The 17,502-nt window shown below is 36.1% G+C and overlaps 1 protein-coding gene across 3 annotated transcripts in view; it reads right to left on the bottom strand.

Moving 5' to 3' along the window:
• The window catches only part of astn1 (astrotactin 1), a 1,272,040-nt gene that overhangs the window by 760,006 nt on the left and 494,532 nt on the right, over positions 1–17,502 (bottom strand). For all 3 annotated transcript variants that reach the window (XM_039734841.1, XM_039734842.1, XM_039734843.1), the window contains one exon: positions 14,697–14,771. In XM_039734841.1, coding sequence (XP_039590775.1) covers positions 14,697–14,771 — 75 coding nt within the window. The remainder of the gene's footprint in view (positions 1–14,696; positions 14,772–17,502) is intronic.

The following is a 17,502-nucleotide window of genomic DNA, read 5'->3' as shown; positions in this document are numbered from 1 at the left end:
TTCCAACACTTCTTAAATGTTCAAATTGCAATTTTGTCAATTGTTGTAGATTTCACTCTCATGTTATGTTTCCTTAAGTCTGAACTCTGGAGCAGCTGAGTGTTTGTCAGATTTGATGGAAGTAGTGAGAAAATTATCAGTCACACTGGACAAAACATACTTTTGTCATCTATTACAGAGCTGAAGAACTGTTCCTAGTCAATATAAAACATATTTAAAAATTAACTTATGATTTTATTCTGCTACTTTGGAGGTAGTCAAAATTAACCTGTAATATCAAAAATATTATCAGAGCAACTATTAAGTTTTTTTAAGGAATTGGGTTATGCATTTCAGCATAGTGGTTTCAGTTGCAGTGTTACTACATTATTTATGTAGTTAGAAACTGAGGTGTTGAGTGTACTGCTCAATGAATGAATACAATACTTAATATACAGTATACTTTATTTATAATACTTTATTCTATATGTTATGCAGGTTTATGAACAGAATTTGTAAACCTACTGTTGACAGTGTTAACGTGTCCACTGTATATTATGTAATTCAAGACATTTCAATTTTAATGTTTGTTTTCATATCAACTATGGCATTATAGATTAAATTAGGTGAGCTCTATATTTTACTATTTGTGCACTCCGTTTTTACTCTAACACCTGCTCGTCAGGCTATAGCCTCCACTCTAAGATTAAAAATAATAAAAACAAATACATCAATGACTATCTTTATAATATAAAAGCGAATGACAAAACAGCTATATTATACTTGTCTGTTACTTGACTCACACCAAGAAACACATAATAAATTGATAAGGATTATCAAACTTCATTCATGTGCTAAGGCAGGTCTTGTTCAAATATCAGTTTACCAGTTTAAAAAAAAAAATGGAATGAGCAATTATAAAATTATTTAACAAGAAATCAGAAATTGATATAGTTTGTTAATTACTTAGATAGATAGGTCACTTACTATATTTTCTCAGATGATGTTGGTACACAGATTGCTTCCTCTAACAGGTTTTCTTTTCCTGTTTTGCTTTCATTTTAAGTAGGGAGAATACTTCAACACAATGATTTTTGCAAGTAGCAATAGAAATCCTACATATAATTTAAACTGAACTGTTGGCGTGCATCTTCTTCTATAAAAGGCACAAATGGGAAAAAGGTCCTATTGACTGCTGTGTTGGAAGGCAAGCACAACAAATTAGCCTCCTTCCTGAAGAATAAATGAAGCAGAAAAAAATTTGCAACTGTATCATGTAAGCAATACAAAGCAGCAATGTTATTTTTATGGAGACATTGCCTGCCTTGCAGAATAATTTTCCTCTATTTACATCACTTATTTCTTTATGTATTGAAATCACTGCTTGGTTCCTTTCCAATTGTATTTTTTTGCTTAGGATTTTCTGAAGTATGTCCTAGGAAATGTACTAAATGGAAATATTGAACTATTGGCAGTTTATCATAAGACTTGTCTAACCTACTCAGTGTACAGTTTTATGTGAGCTAAGAAATATGAATATATCAACCAATGTATTAGAATATTTGTACTAGTTTTAATTTTGGTCGTGATTATTTTAAAATGAATGCCACTTTGTATCTTTAAACCTTAAGGTAACACATTTTTGACTAAACAGAATACCAAAATACAACCCAAACCTGTAGACCTCAGATTAAAGAGATTTGCCTAGTACTTTGTGTGACACTGCTTTGGGAGAGCATACAGTATATCTTTATTTGCTCCCACCCAATTAGCTGTATTGTGTATTTAACAAAACATAACATTTTGAAAGTTACAAAATTAAAAAATGTACCAGCATGATATAGTGAAAGTCCATCAATCAAATTATTATCCATACCTCTCTATTTTATTTTCTGGTGAAGATCAAAGGAAATATTAATTTAGCATGAATTTTTAAATTATATGTATATACATACATACATACATACATAAACAGATTACTTTATGTGTTTCACCCAGAGATGCTGAGAGTGCAACACGTGGCTCCTCACAAGATAGCAAAACCTTCCTGATAATGCAATCTCTGTAAAAGCAGCTGCAAATCCTGCTGAATTAATCCTGTATTTCCCATCTTCACACGGGGCTGTAGCCTCTAGACAATTTAACTCTATTAAAAGTTATAATAGGAGACAAAGTGGCACAGTACCAAAGACATTTGGACCTCTAAGATCTAACAATAAATAAAACCTTTACGAAATGCTCAAACATACAGTAGTTTGGCTTGTCCCTTTTGATTGTGATCATGAGGAGGGCTCATCTTGTCATGCTTCTCTCTTCCAGGACATCACCAGTTGTGTTGGTAACCAGCTCCCAGAAATCCCTAGCCTGATTCTGAGGACAACTTGATTGATTTCTGCTGAGCTTTAGCTGCTTGTGGGGGGGTGAGCTCTTTGTTATGAGCTGCCACTACCAGGTTTGCTGTGTTTTCATAAAATGAGGTTTAAAAAGCTTTTGCCATCCCTTCTTTGAGTATGAAATAAAGGGCAAGCCTACAAAGCATTGAAAAGAGGCCCCATCTGAAGTCTTCTAAACACTACATAACACGACTAAACAACAATAACTTGGTAAACATATACAAAAACACACATATATATTCATTACTGATATTGTATTTATGATATATAAAGGGTAAGTCAAAATTATGTTAACCTTTGAATGATGGAGACAATTTATTCACAAAACAACCTTCATATGTGCAAGATGATTTACTGGAATGTCTTAACCTGTTTGCCATAATGTTCAACAAATGTACCATATGTGGCACAAAAATTGTATTATATATACATAGCAGTACCGTAAGTGTTAAAATAATTTTGACTCACCCTGTACTTAAAATGTTGCAGTGGTCTACCTGAATAGCTGACTGTACACTGCTAAGGATGCTAAAGAATGAAAATAATTTATTTCTGTTACGGACATCATAAATATATTAGAAATAACACAGTAAGAAGTCTGGGAGACCTTAAATAAAAAGGGATCTGCTTGAAAGAATGACAACTGGTATGAAAAAAAAAAATCCTGTCTTCACTAATGAAGGCTGCCTGGCTGTTCGATGAGGCCATTAGATACTTTTTTGTGATCCTAAAGAGCAGCTGTAGAGCCGGTGAAAGGAGCTTGAAGTCAGCATGTGTCAGTGCCGCAGCTTAGAAAGCCAATAGCACTGGAGGTATTTATTGAGGGTGATGGAAGCAGAGTGACCTCGAGATGAGATTGCTTTTCTTGTCAAACTCCCATTTCTTAAAGAGACATTAATCAGGGCTATGTATTCTCCTTCATTGGTGACAGTATTTGACATGAAAGGCAATATATAAAATAAAAATGAGCAGATTGATTTTCTTGCATCAGCTTTTGTGTGATTGAGAGCCTGCTCGAATTCAACATTCTGGGCTTGTTCATAGTGCAATTAAAACAAAGCATCTGGGCTCACATCTGAAGGGCATCACATCAAGAAGAGATCTTCAAGTACTAAATATACATTATTTGGTGATTCTACTAAACCTTTGCCAGCAGGGGGCCAAGCTAAAGTGTACACCCATGGGCCTCTGTTGTAATAGAATCATAAAATATGCCACTCCTCAAAGTGTTTGCAGATTTTGGAAATTATCCTGCCCTTGTCTTTTTTTGGCTATTTAAATTTGTAAATGTCCAGCATGGAGTAATAAAGTTTAAGCCCTTTCTCGTTCATCTAAGTATTAAAAAGCAATAAATCTAGCATATAAAAAACAATTTTGAATTCTGTTTATTTAAATTATTACTGTAACCAGCCTGTAGTCCTGCTTTTAAAAAAAAAGCCTTGGGGGCATGCTAGTTGTAAGCAATAAATAAAGCAATTGGGTTAGAACGAAAACCTGCAGACACTATAGCCCTCCAAGACCGGCATTGCCTACCACTGATTTAAATGAAACACAACTTCAAACGGTTTTTGATATCCTAGATTTGCTGCATTTTTCCGTAATCATTGTATTTCCCATTTTCGTCAGCTTGTCCTTGAAAAGGTCATACTGGCAACAACCACTACATAGAATATCAGACATCCAAATTCCCAACAATAGTCTACAGCTCCATGGTACTCACAGAAGAATAATTATTATAAAGAGCCCTGGGTATGCTATTGGGTTTCCTTCTGCCATAACAGCAGACATGGGAGACACCCAGTGATTTTCGTAACTTAATGTCCAAACCACCTTAACTGATTCTTTTCAGGCCAGTGCTCCTCTCGGATAGTATATTTTCTCAGTCCCTAATCTACAGCAAGCCTTGTATCCATGCAGAGGGACCTAATTTAATCTGTTCATACTTACAGTTGCATTTATGATTCATTAACCACGGCTCAAGATGCTATGTGAAAATAAGGGTACAGATTACCTAGAAAATCAACAGCCTTGCCTAAGAATACATCACTACCATTGTTCAGGAGAATGGCTGCAGTGTTTCCATAGCTGTTCTAGTCTGCTGATTGACCTCTTGTTCTTCTCTCATAAATACACTTCAACTTTTTAACTTGTTGCAAATGCTTTCTCCTTTAGCTGCAGACACTCTCACCATTTTTTAAACAGAACCATGGCCTCAGATTTGAAAGAGCTAATTTTCATCAGGACTTCTGCAATAAAACTGGTCTTATTTTAAATAATATCTAGCATCATGTACAGAGCAGTAGTGCAGTGAAGAGCACTGCTGCTTTCTAGCTTCAGGGTCTAGGTTTAGAATGCTGGCTTGACCATTTTGTATGGTATGTGCAAGTTTTGTGTTCCTGAGGATTTTCTCTAGCTTGTCCAATTTCTTCTCACTACCCAAAGATGTGCATCAAATGCTGTCCCATCCTTGTGGATCCTGCTGCTAGGATAGGCATTGGCTTCAAGTAATATAAGCAACAGAGATTGTTCATTCTGTTACCAATGATCTGAAGATTGAGAATGATTAATCTAGAAAGTTAGTGACTTAAACTAGAGAGCCTTGGAAGGAGCAAACTTCTATCAGCATGTTCCATTTTTGACCCAACTGTATTCAAATGTTAATGCCTTTAAACGAAAACCTTTCTTAAAACTCAGCAGATCTTTTTACATCTTCCATCCATCCATCCATTTTCCAACCCGCCGAATCCAAACAATCTTACTCCTTCTAATAAAGCTGTTAGTAGAAGCAGAAGTTATTCTATGTGTTTGGAGGATCATCCTGTCAAATGATATTAATCATTCCCAAATGCATGTCCTTGTAGAAAACATTTGTCCACTGTGCTACAAGAACTGGGCTTTCACTTCATTTTGACTTAAATGTCATACCTTACCCTCCTTCATCCTTCTCTGATATAAGGAGTGAACGTCCACTCCTTTTTTTCCTTTTACCTGTTAAATTTAATTTCTGTGTTTAGAAATCATGGCTGCTCCAGACGCTTGGCCTTTAAATCTGTCAATGTTCTTTTTTTAATATCTACAGCTTTGGAGCTATTGAATGTTTCTGTCATTTACCTCCTACCTTTACCTTATTTTGGGTCTATATAAAATCTTAGAAGAATATAGAGGCTATAACTTTGTAATTCTAAAATCGATAAAGTTTAAAAAAAAATATTGAAGTGTTATTCCTCCAGTTGTATTTATATTGCCTTTAAAATGTACACAGTTTACAGTACTATTTTTATAGTCAGAGTCACAAATGGCTTTGCAATGTCTTCTGTAAGGTTGGCTTCAAGCTAAAGGAACTAGACAGAACTTCAGTTGGTGAGCATGTTAAATTTAATGGCTGCAGTCGCTGAATCTCATTATATTTGAGGACGTCAATCTGTTATGATTTGCCGAGGGTAACTGATCACGTGTTACCATTGCAATGTTTCATCACAGGTCCAAATCCTGTATTGTTATCTATCATCGACTGGCAGCAGTCCAGACCTGGTTCCTACCTTGTTCTTAATGGTGACAGAACAGGTTTCCTAGACGTGCTTCTCTATCATCAGCTGGCTTACAGTGCTGTTTCCTCCATTTTTGAGTTTCTGCCATTCTCTATGGAGCAAAATGTATTTATAGTGTCATTGTAGATTAATTTACAGCAAGTCATCTAAGAATTTCCCATTCAATTGGAGTCCAATAAACAATATGTAATTAGCTGAGGTAATATCTCAGACCAACTTCGGGACTGGTATTTTTTGTGATGTGAAATTTTGCATACAAGTTGATAAATATTTTGTATGTCTTTATTTGTAACTTAGGCAAAGTAATGTAATATTAGTGTTACATTTGTGAGAAGCATTCAAGTTTACCCTCCAACTTTTAGGAATGGGTCTCTTTGAATTTTACGATCGGGTTGGTGGGGGAGTGCATAAAACAAGTTTGGTAAGTGTTTCACTGCTAAAGTCTCTCTGTCAACACCCACACAAAGCCAGGCTGCCTAACTGCCAAGCTTTACCTTAACACATGGATTAGGGGGCAGGCGTGAAGTTTTTCTGTTCCCCCATTGGTCTGAAGTATGGCTGTTTGGAACTGCCTTGTATCAGAATCCTTTAAGTACCATGACATCCTATTGGCCCTAGGGGTTGGACAGAAAACCTATAAATTTGCTTATTCCCTCACTCTCTCTCTCACCAAACTAATGAATGACCATCTCACACACCATGAACTGAAAAGGACAACACAATGAAGAGCACAGCTCAGCAGCCATATTGAGACAGGCATGCGGCCGGTTCTGGAGAAAGCTGACCAAAAATGATGCCATAACTAAAGACATTTTAAGTAACTAACAAGTCTGTGTGACGCCTGAAACTACACATCACTATTCATTAGGTTGTATGGTTGCTAATCTTGAAATGTACTTCGCATACTGTTATTATTTATGAATATTATCAATAACACATTGTTTAAATTGTAACTTAACTCCTGCTTGTCTTTTACTACACCTAATTTCCTGAGGTTATAGATGTAGAAGGGAAGGTGGGAGAAGTTATATACTATAACTAGCAAAATACCCGCGCTTCGCAGCGGAGAAGTAGTGTGTTAAAGAAGTTATGAAAAAGAAAAGCAAACATTTTAAAAATAACGTAAGATGATTGTTAATGTAATTGTTTTGTCATTGATATGAGTGTTGTTGTCATATCTATCTATTTATATATATATATATATTTATATATATCTGTATATATATATATATATATATATATAGCAAAATACCTGCGATTGGCAGCGGAGAAGTAAAAAGAAAAGGAAACATTTTAATAATAACGTAACATGATTGACAATGTAATTGTTTTGTCATTGTCATGAGTGTTGCTATATATATATATATATATATATATATATATATATATATATATATATATATATATATATATATATATATATATACACAGTTATATATATATATATACACACAAATATATATATATATACATATACATATATACACATACTGTATATACACACACACATATATATACATACTGTATATACACATATACATATCTACATATATACTGTATATACACATATATATATACAAATCTACATATATATATATATCCACATATATATATATTAGGTGGGACTCGATTAAAAAATTAATCCAATTAATTAGAGGCTGTGTAAGAATTAATCTTGATTAATCGTTGTAATCACACGTAAATTTGCCCCAAATCGCAAATGTTTTTTTTAATTTAAAAGTGTTTTAGTGGGCGACAGAATCAAATAATAGACATGTACATGAATATTGTAAACTGAAGCTGTTTTAATTTCTGAAAAAAAGCCTTTAAACTGCATTTGAATTCAAAACAGAAACAAAAATATCATCCCTGGTTAAAATTGGGCAGACTTAAAAATAAAGTGGTAGTTTAAGTACTTTAAGTAGATTTTCAGAATAGTATTGTCTTTAAATAATAATAACCAAAATTTCAACATAAAGTGCAGTTTTCTTCTTAAAAAAATAAGTCAGAAACATAAAAGGTAATTTGACCAACTTAATCTTTAAACTCTGAGTAACCTTAGCCAAAATTATTTTGTACATTAGGCTAAAACAGTGTGATCATTGAACATTTTGTAATTAGATGTAATTAGAATTACTAACGGTCACGGAAGTCCAATGATCCCCAGTAAGAGCCACAAAGTCCGCTTTCTGTAATGCATCTAATTTTGCTTGCTTTTCAGTGTGCACAAAACCATGCTTTTATCAAGGCTTCGCTCGGGTAGTCGAAATGATCAGTCATAGGAACGCCTTTATTCCGACTCTAACATTTTTGTAGCTGTGATGTGTGCATCAGTGTAATGGATGTACCAGGAAATCATGCATTGACAAAAGTTCCCGTTTGCTTGGAATTGAAAGTGTGATTAAATGCGTTATTTTTAACGCGTTATGGAGTACATGCATCGAAGCTTCTCAGCTGTGCTTGTGCTAATAAAGGGAAACATTTTAAAAATAACGTAACATGATTCTGCGTTAACCGAATATTTTTCATACGTCCCAAACCAAGGAGATCTAAGGTAAAATGAATCGGTAGCGCGTACATACTCAGTGCATCCCCTCTCGGAATCGAACCTCGGCATTAGAGGTGAAGACTCTACAATTGCGCCACAGCGTGTGGCTTGTTTATGCGAGAGTATGTACTGTAGATCGGGGTATATATATACATTTATATATATATACCGCGTATCGCAGTGGAGAAGTAGAAGTTATGAAAAAGGGAACATTTTAAAAATAACGTAACATGATTGTCAATATACAGTAATTGTTTTGTGAGTGTTATTGAATGTTGCTGTCATCAAGGATTTGATTATCATTATTTGTTTCAATCAGGGTCGTATTTGTACGATGTGTTGTGTTCAAGTTACATTCTGTGTTTGTCAATCGTAAAGATAAGAGGTTTCATTCATCGATTAGTTTCTTACTGCATCAATAAACAGCTCGTCTTCCTCTTTATCTGAGATGTGACAAACTGCATGCACGGGTTTTTTTTTTTTTACAGTTCACTTTTTCCACCGTGTGCTTTGTTTCGGCAGTAGCTGCACTTATGAATATGATTCTATGTATCAGACGCTTCATATTTTTTTGCTGCCTTCTCAATTGTGTAATTCGGTTTTTGTTCAGCACTCTTTGGAACTGTTGCTTTTGTCTGTGCACTGCGCCAGTTCACGTGAGCCGCTTGGTGTTCTTGCATCGAAGGTTCCCAGCTGTGCTGGTGCCATCTCGTAATGTCAGCTAAGACCCGCACTTAAAAGTTTCTCTCGCAGTTTCGCTGAGTTTGTGCCAAACACCACCCTGACCATCTCATCTTCCTCTGCATAAGCACAGTCCTTCACACGTGAATATTTACCGGCAGTGTTTGTATTGGATTGCCGCTGATGGACGGCCTTATATTGGCAGGCACTAAATTACAAACGCTAGTGGCAGCCTGTCTATGAACTTAATTTAATATAAACTTACGGTTCACGCCGTGCTTTGTTTCCGCAGTAGCTGTACTTATGAATATGCTTGTATGCATCATTTGCTTCATAATGTTTTTCTGCCTTCTCAATTGTGAAATGGCGTTTTGTGCTCATCGCTGCTTGGAGTTCTTCCTTGTGCTCTACGTACTTACGTAGGAGGCGTGATGATGTCACACGAAACTCCGCCCCCCACGGCCATCTCCAACTCAACTCTATTACATTATATGTAGAAAAATAGGTTCCAGTTATGACCCTTACGCGTAGAATTTCGAAATGAAACCTGCCCAACTTTTGTAAGTAAGCTGTAAGGAATAAGCCTGCCAAATTTCAGCCTTCTACCTACACGGGAAGTTGGAGAATTAGTGATGAGTGAGTGAGTGAGTGAGGGCTTTGCCTTTTATTAGTATAGATACTTTATAAACACTGGTAAGTCTGGGAGATTAGAGGCATTCTGACAAAGGCTACTTATTAATAATACAAAAGGGGAACGTAGAGCAATATATTACACTACCAAGACAAAACAGTATTAAAAAGAATTAATTCTTTTTTTTATTTATTAATTTCAGAAGAAGTCCTGGGAAGAAGCCTCACGTCACTTCTTGTTCATTGCTGCTAGCCCTACCTCTTCCGATCTCACAGATATATAAACCAGCACTGCAATGAAGGTCGTCACGCATCAGCTTTGATGAAGGACAGAGTTATTCCAAATAAAGCTTGAAACACAGCCCTTTAACACAACCTCTGACCTTGGCAAATAATATTTTACTTTGTACACCTTAGAAATTAAACAGGTATTCCATAGTGGCCCAAACCTTAAGTACATATAAAGTCCGAGAATTTAACAAGTGCACAAACAAAAAGAGCCATTCAGAATGGTCGGTATCATATTCTATTGTTTTTTTTTATAATTTAAGGCATAAGTGCATCATAAATTTAAAATACAAAACACTTGTGGCTAGTCGCATGGGCTGCGACCCAGCTGGGACGCCTGGAAGGACCAGGAGGTGGCATGTACATCCTAAGGGCCACGAGGGGGCAACTGCCCTGGATCAGTGGAGGACCACGGGAGAAGAACAAGGAGGCTCACGCCTATTGGGACCTGTAGCCACCGCCAGGGGGCGCCCTGAGTCTCAGAGGGCCCGGGACTGATTTACTTCCGCCACACCCGGGAAGATGGAGAAGGATCCCTCCAGGGATGCCTGGAGTGCTTCCGAGTGCTCTTCCGCCACACCAGGAAGTGTCGTCAGAGGGAGCACCTGGAGCACATCCGGGTGAGAATAAAAGGGCCCGCCTTCCTACAGTCTGGGGGCTGGAGTCGGGAGAGTAGTGGACAGAGCTTGATGGAGGAGGCAGGAGGTGGCCAGAAGTGATGGCATTGTGTCTGGGCCACTCTCCACAGTGGCATCCCAGATGGGACAATCCGCCTGGTTCAAGGCGGGGAATCCCTGTTTTAAATAATTTTGTGGAGACTGGCCCAGACACAGACAGGCACATACATTCATGTCATCCAACACACGTTTATTATGAGCCATATTTACAGAATAAAGTGCACCACAAACCCCACAAGTCCCCAAAGTCCTGGCCACTAAGCACAATGCCTTCACTTCTTCCGGCCACCTCCTGCCTCCTCCACCAAGCTCTGTCCACTACTCTCCCAACTCCAGCCCCCAGACTGTAGGAAAGCGGGCCCTTTTATTCTCACCCGGATGTGCTCCAGGTGCTCCCTCTGACGACACTTCCCGGTGTGGAGGAAGAGCACTCGGAAGCACCCCAGGCTTCCCTGGAGGGATCCTCCTCTATCCTCCCGGGTGTGGCGGAAGTAAATCAGTCCCGGGCCCTCTGAGACTCAGGGCCTCCCCTGGCAGTGGCCACGGGTCCCAATAGTCGTGAGCCTCCTTGTTCTTCTCCCGTGGTCCTCCTCTGATCCTGGGCGGTTGCCCCCTCGTGGCCCGGAGAACATACATGCCACCTCCCGGTCCTTCCAGGCGTCTTGGCCGGGTCACAGCCCCAGCGACTCACCACACACTATAAGACATTTTAGTCATATATTTTAATCAAACCTTCACTTTTTATTCTGCATTCTCTCTTACTTTATTTTTTAAGAATTCTTTTGCAGAGTGTTTGAGGTTTTACAAAATAATGCAATGTCTGAGTGCTTGTTAATCTTCTGTGCACATTTTTCTTTTTGACAGTATATTTCTTTAAAATATTTTGCTAGTCTGTGTCTTCTTTGCAAAAGAAAATGTCTAGTCTAGCTAGCATCATAATAAAATAAGTGAATTTATTGCAAAAATTGTATGTCACTGACCAACATTTGTTACACTAAAGATTAAAGAATACCATAGAATTAAATTGTGCATACGTTTTCAAGCACAATCTCTTATCTCCAGAATACATGTGGAGAATACAGCCAGACAAGCACTGTTTTTGGTGCTTCTGGTCCTTCCATCATTCTGTAAATTGTAATGTCACTGCTGAGTCTGCATGAGTCAGGACATTTGGACCTTCTAGGCTGCCTTGTTAGAACCAAAATCAAAATTTTCAAGTGAGATTTCTTTAATCCTGCAAAGGCTGACTTCTGTTTACTAAAAGGCTTACATTCTTTTTCATAACTAACTTATATGAAGGCTACATAACAATTTCAAGGTCTGACCCAGATGTTGGCATAGGGGATTGGGACAGATGCCTCCAGAGTGTGGCACAAACTGAACTGATCTTTTATTTGGGCTTTATTTTTTGGATGCTGAGTGCTAGTGCTAATATTGTATTATTAGTGGACCTGGAATGAAAAGCAAGGTTTGGTAACAGCAAGAAGATATCAAAATATCTCTGGTAACGTTCCTACTTTATGTCAATTTAGAATAATTTTTTAAAGTACTTTTGATATGTCCTTTTCAAATGGTTGAACCAATGACCTGTTTGTTTTACTAACTGAATGTGTTTTGTTATTTTTAGAGCAGGGCCAGTATCATTAAAAATGGGAGGTTTCAGAAGAGAAGTATCTGTCAATTGAGTTTCCATTTTCCAAGGTCTATAGATGTGAAATTGACTGTGTCTCAATCAATTTTTTCCTCAATATGCCTAATTCCCCAGAAACTAATCACTTCTGGCAGAGGAGACTTGAATTGGTTGAAACAATCTATCAACTGAAACATCCTTTATTCTCAACAATCAGTAGTGAACAGCTTTAAAATGTTATAACACAGAAGAGTGGCAAAATAAGGTTGGTTTAACATGGGAGCTGAAATTATATTATCATAACTCTTCTAATTACTCAGGATATCTGACTATTAAAGTTTATCTAATCTAATCTAATCTACAGTATTAGTTACATTTAATATTACGTATTAAATTCTTCCATTTTATGAATCTGCAGAAAGCTAGAGATTATCCCAGCAACAACAGGTATAAGGCAGGAATATAAGATATCCAATGGATAGGACATCAGGCCATCGCATGGAATACTCACATGCACAGAATCATATATATTTAGTTTGGGTCTTTTGATTTTTTATTTACTACATCGTAGTTTCATACATGCAGACAGAGTGGAACAGACAATGGGCTCTGTTTTAAAACACAACGTTTCCTCCAACTCAATATACTCAGCAGATCACTAAACCCTCTTGAACTACAAATGTAAAAAATACGTGTAAGCAGTTGAAATGTACAGAGATCTTATAAATCATCTTAGGTATTTTTATCAGCCTAATAAGAAAAGGATGCTCTTCTGGAAAATGTTTCATAGACCAAAGGCTGGGTACAGCCCATAAGATTGCTGAGATTATATTTCACCCTGCAACACCCTTTCTTGCACAGCTACTGAGACACATCTACAAAGAATCAGTATTCATACTGAAGAAATAGTATGTTTCCAATCCATGTTATGATCATGTACGGTGATCAGGAATTACCATATTATTTTAACTAGGGGAAAAAATGTCTATTTACATTCAAGTCAAGTCTACAATCATACACAATGTAGTAATTTTAATTTGCTTAATTGGGCTGAACATTTTGCTAAAATTTTAAAAATATCTCATATTATAGTAAAATCTTTATAGGTGTTTTTCTGTAGAAAATGCAAAAAGAGATACTCTTTCAAACAAAGCCAACAGTAGACATAAAATAGAGCTCAAAGGTTTCTGAAGAATAATAACCTGTCAAAACAAAGTTATATAATATAATAATTACCATTAATCATTTCTTATTACACACAGTGCATAAAAGACTATAAGACATGATGTAAAAATTATGATTTTTAGCATATATTTGTTTTTACTAAACCAGACGTGACTTTACAATTTTTTTCTTAATAAACTATATGTAACATTATTAAGGTTAGGAAATATTTTTGTATATAACATCCATTCATCTATTTTGTATATTCAGGGTTGTAGCCACATCAGGTACAAGGAAGAAACCAACACTAGACAGGACACTAGTTCATTGCAAGCTTACTCATTCAATTCTATTCAATTCAGTTTACTGTTTTGTATTGTATAGCGCTCTTCAAAGAGTGCAGGTGAAGTGTTCTGTGACAGCTTCTCTGGTAAAATGCAATAATAAATGCATGTATGAATTTTGCTAAACACAGAAGTAGTACACATAAAGACACAGATTTGATAAAACATGCAGAAAGCAAAATAGAAAATGATTAACATACATGGAAACCAAAAATATCAGTTGATAATGGACAACATATGCACCATTAATGCACTCTAACATGTATGTCTTTAGAATGTTTTAGGAAAACTGGAATACACAGAAACAACCCAAGACAGAACATTAAAATTCAACACAAATACTAGGCTGTGCTTTAAAATCAGACTCTGAGGGCTGGACAGTAGCTCTACTAACATGCTATCATATTTTGTATGTATAAAAATAACATTCCACGTTTCTTTTAATAGAAAACATTTAGAAGTTGACTTTATAATATTTCTTGTAGTCATTATATTCAACAGAAATTTTAAATCAAAAGTGGGTTATTTCTACATTCACTCATAACTGTACATGGTTCATTTGAAAAATATAAGATGTATTTATAAATCAACTTACAATTCACTCTAATTTAATTCAAAGTTTCATCACCAGAGCCTTCACCCTTGCTGCATCTGAGCCAGTTTTATAGAGCACCTCTCTTGGTGAAGATTTATATTCATTAAACCTACCATAAGACTTTGAGCAGACATTATAACCTATGTGCCATGCTGTAATCTTACTTATATTAAGGTGGGCAGAAGGTTACAAATAATAAAAGATAGAGAGAGCCCTCACCTAAATATTCTGTCAGATGGCTGCTCTCCCATTACTAAGTCAAATCCACGTTGAAATATTGTATATGGCCAAGGTCTGTGGAGAAAGAGAAAGAAAAAATAATAAATTGTACAAATTTCAGTATAAAATATGTTACAGCTTTTATTTTTTGTGATTCTCTAAATCAGTAGCATACTGATGTTTTTACATACACATTTCATTGGGAGAGGTCACTATAATGTTTTGCACAATTTGATTCCCGGCTGCACTATAGACACACCATATTTTATAAAGCAAAGTCCATGTATTGTACAAGAATTTCACAATTTTAATAAGTTTCTAAAGTTACATAATTATTCTGTAACAGGGGACTGCTTCATTTTCTCTGTCTGAATACGAGTATCTTTACTATATATACAGTAGCATAGAAAATATTTTTGTTCTTGAAATTATTTATTTACAGCGATAGTATATATTTTTTCAAGAAAGGCACAAAATATAGGTTTCAATATTTGCAAAAGCATATATTTTTATTTTATGATCTGCATAATGTTTGTAAGTGGTCAAATGTCAGAATTTAACAGCTTGAATAACAATATTGGTTTAAAACAGAAGGAAGCTAGAAGAATATCACTAATACCACAAAGAGATTTACCACTGATTTGTATTTGGGTGAGGCCTTTGCTTTCTCAAAACTTCATCTCTATATACCTTTAAGTTTCAACATATGCTGCCAGTTGATAAGCACATTAACTGTACTGCTGTCAGTGTGCAGGTGATGTGACACATTCAAACTGAGTTTATAACTTGTGGTCATAGCTACTAGAACAGACACTAGCTCTCTGACTTGGATGATAATGATAACTAAATTATTTTTTGCATGAAAATTATGTTTTTTCCACACTGAGAATATACCCTTTCTGGGAAAGGAAAAAAAATCTAATATTTCCTTAGAATAATGGAAACTTTAAATAAAGGCATAAAGGAGATACTAATGAAATGTCACTGAGGAGAATATGAATAATATATAAATCAAGATCACATCTTAAATGCTTAAGTCAAACACTGCTTTCCATAGCTTCAAACATATTCCCTACTCGTTTATAAAGTATGATCACATTCTCAGAAATACTCTCAGGGTAATTCAGTAAGTAACCAAAAACTCCATTTTCTCACTGAAAAACCTCATGACAAGAGGAAGTGAGCTAGTGTTTCTCTACTTGAACTCTTTTAAATTAGAGTCTTATATCAGCCTCATCAAATTTACATGACATGGCACTCCATGTTACTGTAAATGACAAATACAGTAGTCTAGTTTAATGAGAAATGCACCCTACCCAGTTATTATGATGTGGGACAGATAGATAGAGAACACAAAATATAAATTTAATAAACAAGTAAGAAAAGTCTGCTGCCTCCACTGTCAGGGTGAAGAATGTCCTCTATAAGTCCTGAAGCCATCTCTCCAGAGCACCCTGTATGAACTACGGGTATTCTTTTGTTCCATTGTACAAAAAAGAGCCAGGCAAGTACTGCCTGTCCTTCAGACCACACATCAGGACTACATCTGTTTCACACAGTATGTCACCTGTTAACACCCAATGATATAGGAAAGTTCTCCTGTCCTTCTGCTATCCCTCATTAACTTCGTGTTACTCTGGTGTACAGGGTGCAGTTACTTCCGGGGCACTCATCTGTCAAATGACTGCTCAACTTTTTTTTTTTAATTGTGGCTTCTCTAACAAAATATAAGATACCCTTGGTGCAATCCATATTATCTCCTAACTATTGTTCTGTTTATCCCTACAACCTTCTTGCCATCCCAGAAACATATTGCAATAAATATGCATATGTTTACTTACCATTCCTCCATTATATAGCATCCTACATTATTTATCTACCTATCAAATTCACTAAAGACAGACAACACACAAGACTAGTGTTGATCATTGAAATTCTCAAAAGCGTTTTTTTGCCAGTGAAATTCATTGTGCAGCTGGCAGTGACTTTTTTTTCCCAGAGCCCCATGATGTTTTGTGAGGTCAGCGTGACATCACAGAGCTGTAGCCATATGCAGAACTTTCATGCTGGTGTACTGTAAGATTTTTGCCCAATCTGCTTCTCATATGCGTGATGTCATGACCCAACCCCTACTCCAGCCAGATTTGCACACCAATTCTGTTTGAAAGAAAAAAAAAAAAACAAAAAGAAAAACACACAATTTTCACATGGGTATATTGGCTGGCCATAATGAGAATATTATGAGTACTGCCACTGAATATATACAACTGGTTAGCTGTCTCACAACTCAGATCACATTTTTGGCCACAATAATTAGTCCAACATAGTTGGCAGACACTTCCCTAGCCCCCATGGACACTTAAAAGATCATTGCACCATTATAATCCACTCAAAAGTATTTCAGTTCCTCCTTCCCAAAGACTTCAATGCATTTTGTGACGTGATGCGAAGTTTCTAATCATTTCCTTGATTTTGCCAAACTCACAAATTAAGCGAGTTCCATGAGGTTCACTCATCACTGCACAATACATGACCCTGCCACCAGGATATCATTCTAAAAAAATTTTTTAAAAAATGGGGGGAAGAAGACCAGGGACACCCAGAGTGCTTCTGGGTGCACAGTCGTACCAGTTGTTTTAAATTGAATTATGACGTTTAAAGCTGTTAAAATAGAGATTATAGTTTCTGTTGACTTAAGAAAACACAAGAAATCTTCTGAGTGTTCCTCAAAATCAGAGTGATAGCAAATAAAGATAAAAAAGTATGCACAATACAGTATTGTAATACTCTTTTGGTAATGTTCAAA

Source organism: Polypterus senegalus, chromosome 14 (assembly GCF_016835505.1).
Source record: "Polypterus senegalus isolate Bchr_013 chromosome 14, ASM1683550v1, whole genome shotgun sequence".
Taxonomy (NCBI): domain Eukaryota; kingdom Metazoa; phylum Chordata; class Cladistia; order Polypteriformes; family Polypteridae; genus Polypterus; species Polypterus senegalus.
The sequence above is the reverse complement of the archived record's forward strand: the minus strand, read 5'-3'. Positions and strand labels throughout refer to the sequence as shown.